This window comes from Zingiber officinale, chromosome 6A, assembly GCF_018446385.1.
Source record: "Zingiber officinale cultivar Zhangliang chromosome 6A, Zo_v1.1, whole genome shotgun sequence".
Taxonomy (NCBI): Eukaryota; Viridiplantae; Streptophyta; class Magnoliopsida; order Zingiberales; family Zingiberaceae; genus Zingiber; species Zingiber officinale.
The window spans coordinates 74,875,404-74,890,025 of NC_055997.1; the positions used below are offsets into that span (position 1 = coordinate 74,875,404).

Genomic DNA, 14,622 nt, shown 5'->3' on the forward strand with positions numbered 1-14,622 from the left:
GAGAATCATGATTCATCAAGACTCACTTGAAGAGAAGAAAAGAAAAACTCAAGCTTGTGAAGCAGAAGTAAACATTTTATTTGTGCTTGTTTCTGTCGGAAAGTTGAGAAAATGATATTTGAAAGATTGATCACATCCCCTTGATCCGATGGTAGGTTATCTTTAATGTTGATCAAGTCATCAGAAGTCCCCTGGTCAACCGTACCTGTAGTCAGCGACCAGGTTGCCCCGGTCTCTGGTACCCCGATGCTCGAGGCGGGTCCCACGGATATATAAGTAGCCGCATAAAATAGAGCAATAAAATAAGTGACGAGTACGGGAACATACCCTGACCCCGAGGGGGCGCCCTCAGATAGGTTGGTGAGCTGATCGAGTCGTCGTGACCCTGAATAATAGATAAATGTCCATCAATCGAGTAGTTGGCTCCGGTGGCTCGAAGCCGGGTGCGATATGGATCTGCAAGGCGACGGACGGTCCGACTACAGTCTCGGCTCGTAGGCCGACATGCAACAGTGGCACGAAGACCGAACATTCCATCGGCTCACAGGTTGGGATACAATAGCGACACGAAGGCCGAACACACTCTCGGCTCGCAGGCCGGAATATAGACATAGTACGATACTTGAGCCATCGGACGGCGGCTGCCAGGAGGTGTCGGCGGCTGCGGCAGTGGCTGCCAAAGGTGATGGCGTTGGACGCCGGAGGCGTTGGCCGCCAAAGGCGGTTGTGGCAGTGGTCGCCCGAGACGACGGCGCTGGTGGCCGAAGACGACTGCGGCAGCAGCTGCAGCGGGAGATGCCGGTGGCGGCAGCCTCTGGAGGAGGCACGTGGCCGGTGGGAGGCGCTGGCGGCCGCTGGAAGCCATGGCCGGCTGAGGCACTCGCTACCGGTAGTGTGGGAGAGGGGCGCGGGGAGGAGAGAAAAGGAATGGCAGCCAGCGCTAGCGAGGAAAGTGAGGGAGAGAAGCTGCCCCCCTCCCTGTTCCTGTTGGCGGCGACAAGAACGAACAAAGCAGACCCCTCGGATCGGAGCATGGAGCGAGAGAGATATAGGGGGAGTGGTGGTTTGCCGGTGAGGAAGGAGAAGGCGGCGTCGACGGCAGAGAGGGTGGCGTCGATGCGTGAGGCGGCCCCGGCGAGCAAGGGACAGCATCGTGCGGGCAAGAGGTTGTCGGTGTTGGGCTTGGCTGACGTCGGGGCCAACGCAGGCAGCCAGGTCCGAGCATCCTTCCCCTGGCGGCGCAAAGAGCACGGAGGAAGAAGCCCCCCCTCTGCGTGAACAGTGCCATCCTTTAAAACACAACCCTACTCCTCCCAAAAGACAAAACTGCCCCCTCTCTTTCTCCCTAATCACCCCTATACCCCAAGCTCTATCCGCATCACAAGCCTCCCCTTCAAGTCTAGTCGAAAGAGGTGCAAGTCCGACTGACTATATAGTCTGTCACAAAGGCCGACTCGCTCTCGACATCAAAGTCAAATCACTGAACCCCTCGTATAATGCCATGCGGATACGAGGCAACGATGCTGAGCGGATGCCAAACAAGGGATCGGGCGGGCTCTGAGTGAGCACCCGAGCATATACCGAACAAGCTACGAAATGCCGAAAGGGAGCGGAGCCCGAAAATCGCACGGGAGCATAGCCAACGAAATAAATGTGTCTGTCCACTATAGTCGTTAGCCGAGCAAACTACCAAGTCAATAGCCGGCCAAATGTCGAGCGGGTGGCAAAACGTCAAGCAAGTAAAATGATAATCGATCGAGCGGCACGCGGGATGACAAGCAGACCGAGCGGACGAGCGATGCCAAGTGCACCACCGTGAAGATACCGACCGGGCGATCGGAAGATGTCGATCGAGTGGATTGACGCTGGGCGAACGATGCCGAGCACGTGACCACGAGGGTGCCGACCGAAGGATCAGGAGAATGGAAATCGAGCCATCAAAAAATGTTGACTAGATGACTGTAAAATGTGACTAGGCAACCTAGGGAGCGTCGGGCGTGCGACCTAGTTCAAGCATGTGACCGAATGGACGACCAAGTGATACTAGTCGGACGGTTACGAGAGTGCTGACCGAGCGGCCCAGAGAATGACCAACAGGTGATCATAAAATGCCGATCGGATTGCCATAAAATGCGGCCAAGAGACCAAAGTGTCGATCGAGCGATGAAATATAGGGCTGACCTGCTGCCAGGCCAACCATCGGGCAAACGCTAAGTGAGCGCCTGGACAAATACCAAGCAAGAGGCGAAGCACTGCTGGGTAGGAGTAGAGCCCAAAAACCGAACGGGAGCATAGCCCATGAAATCGAATGCGCAAAGATGGAAGTCATGTGTCGAACAGGTGCATCGCACGTAAACTGAACTGGAGCGTAGCCCGTGAGTTGAAGGCACATGGAAGCGACAGTCGTGAGCCGAACCAGCACATCGCACGTGGACTGAACGTGAGTGTAGCCCGTGAGTCGAAGGCGCATGGAAGCGAAAGTCTTTAGCCGAGCGATCATAGAGCCCGTGAGATATCCTGGTCTGAAACCAGTGGACACTCTTGTCCGTGATCATTAAAGATGGCTCGATCCTGAACAGGAGAGATAGGCGAACTCGCTAAGCAGGTCCACGACCAATGGAAATCAGTCGACCCCGGATGGGGGAGATAGCACATCCGATATGCTAGTCCGAGACTAGTGACGACCACTCGACCCCGAACGGAGGAGATAGAAGATCCGATAAGTTGGTCCGAGACCAGTGAAGACACTCGACCCCGAACACGGGAGATAGAAGATCCGATAAGCTAGTCTGAGACCAGTGACGACCGCTCGACCCCGAACGGGGGAGATAGAAGATCCGATAAGCTGGTTCGAGACCAGTGACAACCACTCGACCCCGAATGGGAGAGATAGAAGATCCGATAAGCTGGTCCGAGACCAGTGAAGACACTCGACCCCGAACGGGGGAGATAGAAGATCCGATAAGCTGGTCCGTGACCAGTGACGACCGCTCGACCCTGAACGGGGGAGATAGAAGATCCGATAAGCTGGTCTGAGACCAGTGAAGACACTCGACCCCGAACGGGGGAGATAAAATATTTGAAATTGGTCTGATATCAATGATAATCACTCGACCCCGAACGGGAGAGATAAAATATCTGATAAGTCGGTCACTCAACCCCGAACGGGGGAGATACATGCTCTGATAAGCTCGACCTCGAACGGGGGAGAAAGGACATCGATGAATTGGTCCATGAAGTGGTCTTCAAGCCAAGGTTTTTATAATCGCCGGTTCGACTTTAGAGTTTAACGTCGTCGCTCGACGGTCCGAGGTTTTTATAGTCGTCGGTTCGACTCTAGAGTTTAATTTCGCCGCTCGACGGTCTTCAAGCCGGGGTTTTTATAGTCGTCGGTTCGACTCTAGAGTTTAACATTGCCGCTCGACAGTCTTCAAGCCGTGGTTTTTATAGTCGCCAGTTCGACTCTAGAGTTTAACGTCACCGCTCAACGGTCTTCAAGCCGGGGTTTTAATAGTCGTCGGTTCGACTCTAGAGTTTAACGTCGCTGCTCACGGGGCCTTCGACATCAAGCTGGTGGCTTGGATAATATATGCCGGGCCGATCGGCACGGGGTCTTCGACATCGAGCCAGTGGCTCAGATAATATATTATCGGTCGATCAACACGGGGTCTTGGGCATTGAGCCGATGGCTCGGATAATATACACGCCCGGCCGATCGGCACGGGGTCTTGGGCATCGAGACGGTGGCTCGGATAATATACACGCCCGGTCGATCGACACGGGGTCTTCGGCGTCGAGCCAGTGGCTCAGATAATATACGTCCGGTCGATCGACACGGGGTCTTCGACATCGAGCCGGTGGCTCGGATAATATATGCCCGGCCGATCGGCACGGGGTCTTCAACATCGAGCCGGTGGCTCGGATAATATACGCCCAGCCGATCGGCACGGGATCTTGGGCATCGAGCCGGTGGCTCGGATAATACACACCCGGCCGATCGGCTCGGGGGCCTTTGGCATCGAGCCGGTGGCTCGGATATGATGAAACCCGATCGATCGGCACGGGATCTTGGGCATCGAGCCGGTGGCTTAGATAATACACGCCCGGCCGATCGGATCGGGGGCCTTTGGCATCGAGCCGGTGGCTTGGATATGATGGAAACCCGGTCGATCGACACGGGAGTCCTCGCTCGAGAAACTATGATAAATTCTATGACCGAAAGAGAATATAGCTGAAAAACTAACCTGCCGACCAGCAGAGGATCTGACTCAATTTCTCGACTCCCGAATATCCGTGGAGTGAGGAGGATACGATATACTCGTTAAAACCCCTCAAGGCCATGAGGATGTCGGAACTTTCCGGGTCGTCCGTCTTCATGTTCCAGACCAGGTGTGTTCCCACAGACGACGCCAAATTTGTTCCTGTCGGGAAGCTGAGAAGACGAACCTGCCGATGTGTCGTGTCTGGAAGGTTGACCGCATCCCCATGACCCAGTGGTGGGTTGTCTTCGGTGTTGACCAAGTCATCAAAAGCCCCCTGATCAACAGTACCTGTAGCCAGCGACCAGGTTGTCCCGGTCTCTGGTACCTTGATGCTTGAGGTGGGTCCCACGGATATATAAGTAGCCGCATAAAATAGAGCAATAAAATAAGTGACGAATACGGGAACGTACCCTGGCCCCGGGAGGGAGGGGGGCGCCCTCGGATAGGTGGGTGAGCTGATCGAGTTGTTGTGACCCTGAATAGTAGATAAATGTCCACCAGGCGAGTAGCTGGCTCCGGTGGCTCGAAGCCGGGTGCGATATGGATCCGCAAGGTGACGGACGGTTCGACTACAACCTCGGCTCGCAGGCCGACATGCAACAGCGGCACGAAGACCGAACATTCCATCGGCTCACATGCCGGGATACAATAGCGGGACGAAGGCCGAACATACTCACGGCTCACAGGCCGAAATATAGACATTGTACGATACCTGAGCCCTCGGACGGCGGCTGCCAGGAGGTGTCGGCGACTGCGGTAGTGGCTGCCAAAGGTGATGGCGCTGGACGCCGGAGTCGCTGGCCGCCAAAGGCGGCTGTGGTAGTGGTCGCCCGAGACGACGGCACTGGTGGCCGGAGACGACTGCGGCAGCGGCTGTAGCGGGAGATGCCGGTGGTGGTAGCCTCTGGAGGAGGCACGTGGCCGGTGGGAGGCGTTGGCAGCCGCTGGAAGCCACAGCCGGCTGAGGTACTCACTGCCGGCAGTGTGGGAGAGGGGCGCGGGGAGGAGAGAAAAGGAATGGCAGCCAACGCCGGCGAGGAACGTGAGGGAGAGAAGCTGCCCCCCTCCCTGTTCCTGTTGGTGGCGACAAGAACGAACGAAACAATCCCCTCGGATCGGAGCATGGAGCGAGAGAGAGATAGGGGGAGTGGTGGTTTGCCGGCGAGGAAGGAGAAGGCGACGTCGGCGGCGGAGAGGGTGGCGTCGACGCGTAAGGCGGCCCCGGCGAGCAAGGGACAGCATCATGCGGGCAAGAGGCTGTCGGTGTCGGGCTTGGCTGACGTCGGGGGCAACGCAGGTAGCCAGGTCCAAGCATCCTTCCCCTGGCAGCGCAAAGAGCACGGAGGAAGAAACCCCCCTCTGCGAGAACAGTGCCACCCTTTAAAACACAACCCTACTCCTCCCAAAAGACAAAACTGCCCCTCTCTCTCTCCCTAATCACCCCTATAGCCCAAGCTCTATCCGCATCAGTGATAATAAGCATGTTATAAAAGCCTAAAAGAATGTTCTTTGTAAATAATAAGGATTTCTATGAAGCAAAATATTGATAGATCAAACATGAGAGATTTATGATATCTTTCCTTAAGAGTGGCTTTAAAGTTGACTTGTGGATGAAATGGAAGGACTTTTGGAGAAATGGATAAGAGGATGGTTCAAAAGGACTTTCATGGTAATTCTGTTTGTATAGTTCAAAAGGACGATTATAAAATGTATGCAGGGATGAAGTAGAATGACAGTAATGGATGTCATATTGTATAATGTGGGGAGGGGGTTTAAAAAATGGTTAATTAAGCTATATATGAGATGATTGACTTGGGTTTTGAACTTAATTCGACTCATATCACTAATGCTAAACTTTTGTGTGAAATGTGATGCACAATAATCACATAATATGCTTGATGAGATGTCTAACAACGGTTGTCAACCAAATATGTTTGTTATGTTCTCATCTTCAAATTTTTTTCTAATGATGTTCTTAAATATTTTTTTGTGCTATTTTTTATTTATGATTACCAATAACTATTTTGTTTGAATTTATTATGGAGCAAGAATTATTAATTGAGTGTGATTTGCAAGTGTTTGTTGATTTGTCAAGCTCAAATGCAATTGCTACTTTACAAGTTGGAATGTATTTTTCATCTGAAGAAGAAGTTTGTGATTTTTATAAATCCTATGCCCAAGGTCTTGATTTTGGTATTTCAAAATTGGGTTCCAAAAAAAGAGATGATGGCCAATTGAAGTATTTTTTGTTCGGATGCTCTAGAAATAGTAAGACCATTCCTAGAGTGAAAAAATCCTTTTATTTTTAGACCTTGTAGCAAAACGGATTGCAAAGCACAGATTAATATTACAGTTCAAAATGATGAATTATGCGTCATTACTAGTATTCAAGTTAAACACAATTATGCATTAAGTCCAAGGAAGTCAAGATATTTTAGATGTAATAAAGTGTTAGATTCTCAAACTAAGAGGAAATTAGAGTTGAATGATTAAGCGGGAATAACTTCGAGTAAGAGTTTTCAATCATTTGTTGTTGAAAATAATGGCTATAAAAATTTATCACTTGATGAGAGAAAGTGTAAAAATTATGTGACTGAAGCACGGAGATTAAGGCTTGAGAATGGTGATGTAGAAACCTTGAATAATTACTTTTGTCGTATACAAAGTAGAAATTCAAATTTCTTTTATGTGATTGATGTAGATGAAGATTCTCGCACAAGAAATATATTTTGGGCTGATGTAAGATGTAGGGCTACATATGATTCTTTTTCTGATATCGTTACATTTGATACTACATATCTTACCAATAGTTATAACATGTCATTTGCTCTATTTGTTGGAGTAAATCATCATGGTGAATCCATATTACTTGGTTGTGGTTTGATATCTAAAGAAGATTCTGAAACTTTCATTTGGTTATTTAAATCATGATTGACATGTATGAGAGAATGAGATCTACAAGTTATTATTATGGATCAATGCAAAGTCATAGAAATTACAATTCTTGAGGCATTTTTGGACTTTCATCATCATTTATGCTTTTGGCATATTATGAAAAAACTTCCGATCAAGTTTAGTAGTCATGCCAACTATATGTTGATAAAGAGAAACCTGAATAATATTATTTACAATTCTTTGACATCTGAAAAATGTGATAGTATCTGGAAAAAATTAATTGAATAATTTAACTTAGAGAAAAATGATTAATTGAATTCTTTATATGAAATTTGTCATAAGTGGATGTCTCTGTATGTGAAAAATAAATTTTGGGTAGGAATGTCAACAAGTAAAAGAAGTGAGTATGAATATATTTTTTTATGATTATGTTTATTCAAAAATAACTTTGAAGTAGTTTATTGAATAATATGACAATGCTTTGAAAGGCAAGATTGAAAAGGAAAATAATTCTAATTTTGCGCCTTTCAATTCAATCATTACGGTCATCAGTGGCAATTCAATTGAAAAGCAGTTTCAAAGTGTTTACACTAACAAGATATTCAAGTTGTTTCAAGATGAACTGTGAGGTTTGATGTTTTGCAACACTTCATTTGTGAAGCAAGAAAGGTCAAAGCTCTTTTTGAGGTGATGAAAATTGTATATGGAAAAGAGGGAGCAACTCCAAAAGACATTTCCTTTTGGGTACAATATAGTGAGTTACAATGATAAATGAAGTGTTTGTGTTATCTCTTTGAATTTCATGGAATTGTGTGTAGATATTTGATGTCTATTCTGATGAAAAGAAATGTCACTATAGTTCTAGAAAATTATATTTTAAAATGATGGCACAAAGACATTAAACATGGATATCAAGGAATCATCAATATTTATGATGATTCTTGTCATAATGTAGAGAAAGACGTAGATATAATAATCTTCAACCATTGTTATAGGAAGTGGGACAACTTGGGTCAAAAACTGATGAGAGGTGCTTTATTTTATCAGGGATATTGAAAGAAGCAAAAAAAAAAAAAATTATGGATATAAATATTGATGATTCATTAGATGGTGATCAGGGCAACAATAGAATACATGAGGAATCAAGAAATGAAAGCAAAAAGTTTCACAATCTACTAAAAGTAAGGTCTCGTGGACGTCCACTAATAAAAAGAAAACAATCCAAAATTGACGAAGGTAGAGTCTCAAGAAAGGTTTGGTTGTATATTTGGTGCAATTTGCTACTTTGGTGTTATGTTTTGATGATAATTGATTTTACTTTTGTTATTTGTTAACATTGAACATAAGTACATCTGTCTACAAGATTCTACAGTTGATAGAAAGTAAGATGAGTTATCAAATTTGAATTCTCTAAGTATGATTGATGATTACTCCAGTCAAAATGTAAGTTAGACGCATGAAATTTTTAATTAGAATTTATCATTTTACATTTCATTTGTATATATATTTAAAAGTTGGTAATTTTGGTAAGAAATTGATACTATTTTATTTAAGAGTTGGTAGTTTTGACAAGAATTTATTATTTTACATTTTATTTGTATTATGTTCTTTATGAATGACCATAATTATTATTAATCTCCTCTTTTTTATGGTTAGGTTGTAGTTAAAAAAGTTGTCTATTCAACAAATTGATAATTTACTTATTTTCTAAATAGAGAGAGGTTAGGTTGTGTTTATTATTGTAGTTAATGGGCTAATTTTTGGTTAAGAGATAATGAGTTGGGTTTGAGCTTTCTAATCCAACTTATTAATGAGAGCTATATATTGATATGGTTGAGAGAAAATTATACGCATGAGATTATTAATTGGCTTGTAAGATTTTTGAAAAATCTTAGCCCAATTTCTCTTCTCCTCCCTCTCTTCCCCCTCTCTTTGCTGCCGCCAACAAGGGGAAGCCCTTCCTCGTGTTGTCGTTACCACCACAAGGAAGATATCTTTTCCTTGTGTGTTTCTCTTCCTCTTTCTCTTGATCCCTCTTTTTCGCTCGTGGCTAGTAACTTCCGAAGGAGAGACTTGTACTAAAGGAGTTGTCTTGAGGAGCTCGACGTGGATACCAATAGAGGCGAGGTTCAACAACGTCGCTACGGTTGATGCCCTTCTCGTTATAAGTTATTCGTAAGGCACACCTAGCGTAAATTTACTTTCTGTAAAAAAAATTAATTATGCAATCATGTTTGACATATTATATCCTTATATACGTGTAGTGTGTGTGATGTAATAATTTAGGAATTATTATTATTTTATTTTCTGCTGCGCATATTTACGAAACATGTTTTAGCATACATGATGTAAATTAAAATCTAAATTTTTTACTTAGTATTGCAAATTTTTTATTGCAATCTTTATGCTTAAAATGTTAGTTTAATAATTTCTTTAAATTATTACTTGTTTGTTTTATCCTAACTTGAACTTGGGTTGATGCACATTAAAAAGGGGGAGATTGTTGGACCCCATGATTGTTTTGATGTGATCAACCAAGTTAGGTTAGGTCCTGTTTGTTATTTGATCCCTGTGTCTAAGTGTGCAGGAGCTTAGGAGCACAAGAAGTCGAGCAGAAGACGCAGCTAGCGAGAAGGACGACATGGGAAGGGAGCCGACGGGCTCGATGCGTCCGAAGGACAAAAGAGCTGCTGAAGAGTACACCGGTGAACGAGAAGAACATGCATGACGTTCGAGGGACGAGAAGTCGGGACGGAAGCTTGCTCGAGTAGAAGGTCAGAAGTTGGGTTCTGGTGAGCCCTATTTCGGATGACCGAGATCACCCAAACAAGCCGAGCCGGAGCGGAAGACCTGGACCGAGGCGAACTGAACAGGAGTAGAGGACCCGGATCGAAAAAGTCAATGAAGTTGACTTTAAGGTCCGAGCGCCCGAATCCATTCCGGGCGCTCGGAAGTCCGAGCGCCCGGAACCATTCCAGGCGCCCGAAATGCTATTTTATCCATATCGCGGTCAAACCGCGATCCGTGTGAAGGGGATGAAGTTTTATCCCCCCAGGGTGCCCGGAACCCTTCCAGGCACCCCGACCAAGGTTATAAATACATCCTTGGTTTAGAAGCTTAGATCATCTCTTGAATCAACTCTATATTCAACTTCTAAACAACTATCTGAGCTTCAAGTGTGTAAAAGGCTTCTCCACCTTCAGAGAAGGAGACTTTCTTAATGCGCTTTTTCAACCGCCTTGGATTAACAACATTCTTGATTGTAACCAAGTCAACTCGCTGAGTCTTCATGCTTTTCCTTTATTTTATTTTTCTTATTATTATTGTTGCTATTATTTTAGAGTTGAAAAGTTTGAGGAGGGTATCTTTGATTTGCAGGTAATTCACCCCTCCCCTCTTGCCGGCCCCGCTGCGCCAACACTTATAAGGTATCATTCGAGTGGTAGCTACACATCCCCAACAAAGGAATGGCCGGTTGGCTCTCTAACCAGTTACCAGGCCATGGGTAGTGTCTGATCGGAAGAGGTCACTTGATACGCTACTTGTCCAGTCAATCGGACTCGCCGCTTCCTTTGACTAGACTTGAGGGGAAGGCTTGTGATGCGGTGATAACAGGGATCTACCAAGTGCGGGTCAAAGGAAGAAGATAGTAATCGACGTGGAGGTCAATGCTAAAGGACCAACGAGCTCACTAAATGGTAGCCGAGCGAAGCCCTACATCAAGGGCCGACCGGGCATAAGTCACCCAACCGACAATGGGATGAGCCAAGAGAAGGCGCGTATAGATGACCGGATTGTTATTTTGGTCGGGCGTGAACCTATTATCTAGACTCGTTGACGCATGGAAGAGTAGCCGAACAGAGGAATACTCATCCGAGCAGAGGAGTACTCAGCCGAGCAGCTATCCCGCTCGGTCGATCGGCGAGAACGCTGACGTGTATTTGGATATACTTTTGGGAGATGACATCACCAACACATGGCATGATCTACAAGCAGATCATATGACAGACAAATTAGAGAACGTGTCCATGACCATGTGTTCAAGACCAATTGGGGAACGTATCCACAACCAATGGAAGAACGTGTCCACGTCTCGAAAAGTGCATATATCGTCCATCAGGGCATTATATAAAGGGGTTCGTAGACCGACGCCAGTATGCGTAATTCACTTTTTGTACTTGTGTTACTGTTGTTCAATCTTCTTCTTCGTGCCAGTGACTAACATGAGCGTTAGAAGGCCAACACCGGGGACCCCTTCCCTGACCTAGCACTGACATTTCTCATGCTGGTAGATCAAAACGTGGTCTATATCCAGTTAACGTAGTAGCTACATTCCTAGCTTTCCGTCTCCATAATTTTTTTTAGATAGGATCACTAATATATGATATATTAAAAATTAGATATATAAATTTAATAAAATAATTTTTTTATCTTAAATTATATATCTTGACAGAAAAATTGAAAACTCTTATTCAGTACCTTAATTTTTGTTAATTTAATATTTTAATTCTACACCTAAACCCCGCTCGAAAATAAATCCAATAAAATCTCATACACCGGGCAAGATTGTTCAACTATGAGATTGGGATGGATTAAGAATATTTTCAGAAGTGTAGTTTATTTGTACCGGAAAGTTTTTAAATTTAATTATTTTATATATATATATATATATATATATATATATAAATGATATGCTATGGACCATTATTTACGGATTGCTACGGACGTAATTTCATGTCATTTTTTTATTAATTTTTTATAAAAATTTTTCTCTTTCTTCTTTATTTTTTTTTCTCCTGCTTCGTTCGTTCTCAACGCGTTTCGCCGAGAAGCAGGTCACGTCGCGTGCTCGCCACCCGCCCTGTCGTCGGCCATCTGCCCACCGCCGGCGGCCTCCGGCCGCCTGGACCCACCCACACTATAGCCCATGGTGGTGAACCCGTCGGGGATCGCGGCATGGATTCCGGCCACATCTCTATTCCAGCCGCGATACAGGCGATTCCGACCGTGTTGGGCAGGCGACTGGATTCCGGCGCGGTCGCATCCGGATTCCGGCCGTGATCGCGCCGGAATCCGGACGCGCCTTCGTCGGAATCCTGACGCGGGCGCGTCCGGACACGATCGCGACGGAGGCAGGTGCGGTCGCGATGACGATGGCGCCATCGCGGCCGGAATCCGGTCGCTGCCAGACTCCATCTGATTCCCTATCGGATTTCAACCAGAATTCGGCAGAAATCCGATCGCGATCTGGCCACCATGCTAGCGACCGCAATCGTGGCCGGATTTCGGCTGGGATTCTGGCTGCCGGCGGGTGGTCGGCGGGTAGTGGGCGGCCGGAGGCGAGGAGGCGAGGAGGCGGTGTGACCGGTGGGTGGTGCCCAGCCGGCCAGCGGCGAGGAGGCCGGCAAGGCTGGCACATGCACACGACGACGAGAGAGAGGAGAACGAGGAATGTAAAAAAAAAAATCAAAAATATATATTAAAAAAAAAGAAAATCTGTAGATCGCAGATGAGTCTGCATATAGAAGTCCGTATTTTAACAAAATTATATATATATATATATATATATACACATAACAATGATCCCAATTACAAGGAAACGGTACAGCGTCCTCTAGAAGGCCGTCCACGTGTCGCCTAAGAACATATGTCAAGAAACATCTGATGCTTCTATACGCTCGACACGTCACGACCTCGTAGAACCTTCCTTTCCGCTCCCTACGTCAACTGAGCAATGATCAGCGACTGATGTGGCAGCGTGCGTGATCAAATCCATGTCGAAAAAAAAAAAAATCACTCGCTGACTTCCTCTTTCTGTTTTTTCCTCCCTTATGGTATACTTCCTTCTCCTTCGTATTCTTCATTCCTCTCCCATTTCTCTTCCCGTCCTTACTTCTCTTTCGCTCTTCTCCTCTCCTGCCCTATTGCTCTTTCTCCTTTTTTTTTTTTCTTTATGTTCTTCATCTCTCTCTTGACGCTCCTCCTGTTAGCAAGCGCTCCTCCCGTTAATGTGCTAACCCAGTGAAAGAATTGAAGCCCTTCATTTAGGGCCAACCCAACCCTAACTTAGCCACACCTCCTCCTTCTTCTTCCCTCTCCTTTCCAAGGACTCGAAGCCTGAAATTTCTTTTCCAGCCCCAAGCGCCCATATCAGTCGAGGAAGAAGAAGGAGAAAAAAAAAGAGAAGGAGAGATACGGCAAGGGAGGAAAAAACTATAAAGATAAAGTCAACGAATGGGATCTTCTTCTTTTTGCTGACGTGGACTTAACCACGCACGCTGCCACATCAGTCGCGGAGGGAATTCGCTGCCCGCGCGTATCATTTCTCTAATTAACTACTCGACAGCCTCCTCTCATTCAATTCGTTTGAGCTGCATTGCGTTAGAAAAGGATGAGCCTTGCCGTCGCCGTGGGTCCCTTCTTCGACTCCTCTGTCAACAGCCTCCTCCACCTCCCCGAGACAATGGAAAAGATCTCCTTACCTCCTTCAGCGCGGCGGCACGACGACGAGGAGGAGGAGAGGAGCCTTGAAAGCGTTCCCGCCGTCGACATTCTCGAGACCGCCGAGGAGTACACTTTCATCGTGGACGTGCCCGGCCTATCCAAGGCCGACGTCCAGGTGGCGCTAGAGGAGGGCAGTAAGTCGCTGGTGATCCGAGGCGGCGGCAAGAGGAGGAGGGACGAAGAGGAGGGATGCCGGTACCTCCGATTGGAGAGGCGAGGTCCCACCAAGTTCTGTCGGAGATTCCGTATGCCTGAAGACTCCAACTCCGCGGCCATCTCGGCCAAGTGCGAAAACGGTGTGCTAACCGTTGTAGTCGGGAAGTTACCGCCGCCGGTGCCCAAGAAGAAGAGTGTGCGAGTGAGCGTAGCTTGAGTCGAGTCGATCGATCGTGTCGATCGAGTGGAATTAATCTTAAAAGTTAAATGAACTTTAGGAAATCTTTTTTAAAGGTGTCTTTTTGAGAATTTTAGATCTTTTTTAAATATATGGTTGTTATTTTATTTAGCTCATGAGCAATTTTTTAATTTAAATACTATAATGTAAATTCTAAATTTTTAAAAAATAAAGTAAACAATATTATGATATTAGAAAAGTAGGGAAATAAAATTATATATTTATAATTTTTTAAAAAATTGTGAGTCTCACACCGTATTAAATTGCAACCCTGGCATTAAATTATAATAATCCAATTCACGTGTTTACCTCACGCGCATTGCAAGATGATGCGCGACTGCCACGCGTCGACCTCTAACTATCTGGACGTCTCTCCCGTGTTGGTGATGGTTTGGGGCTGGTGGTGGTTTATCACCCTAACTGGATGCTGGCCTGTCCCAGCCTCGTGACTCGCTCAATGACTCAGCATGTGAATCGTGCTGAGTGAACCGTCCGACGACGGAATATGATATGAATGGACGAGATGGAGGAACGTTGAAATGTTGGTAGGACGACCGGCTTTGGTGG

The 14,622-nt window shown here is 46.2% G+C and overlaps 1 protein-coding gene across 1 annotated transcript; it reads left to right on the top strand.

Moving 5' to 3' along the window:
- Positions 1-13,045: 13,045 nt before the first annotated feature.
- On the top strand, positions 13,046-14,034 carry LOC121994077 (18.6 kDa class III heat shock protein-like). Its single transcript, XM_042548243.1, has one exon. It carries the CDS (start codon positions 13,549-13,551, stop codon positions 14,032-14,034), a length of 486 nt encoding a protein of 161 aa, XP_042404177.1. The 5' UTR covers positions 13,046-13,548.
- Positions 14,035-14,622: the final 588 nt, after the last annotated feature.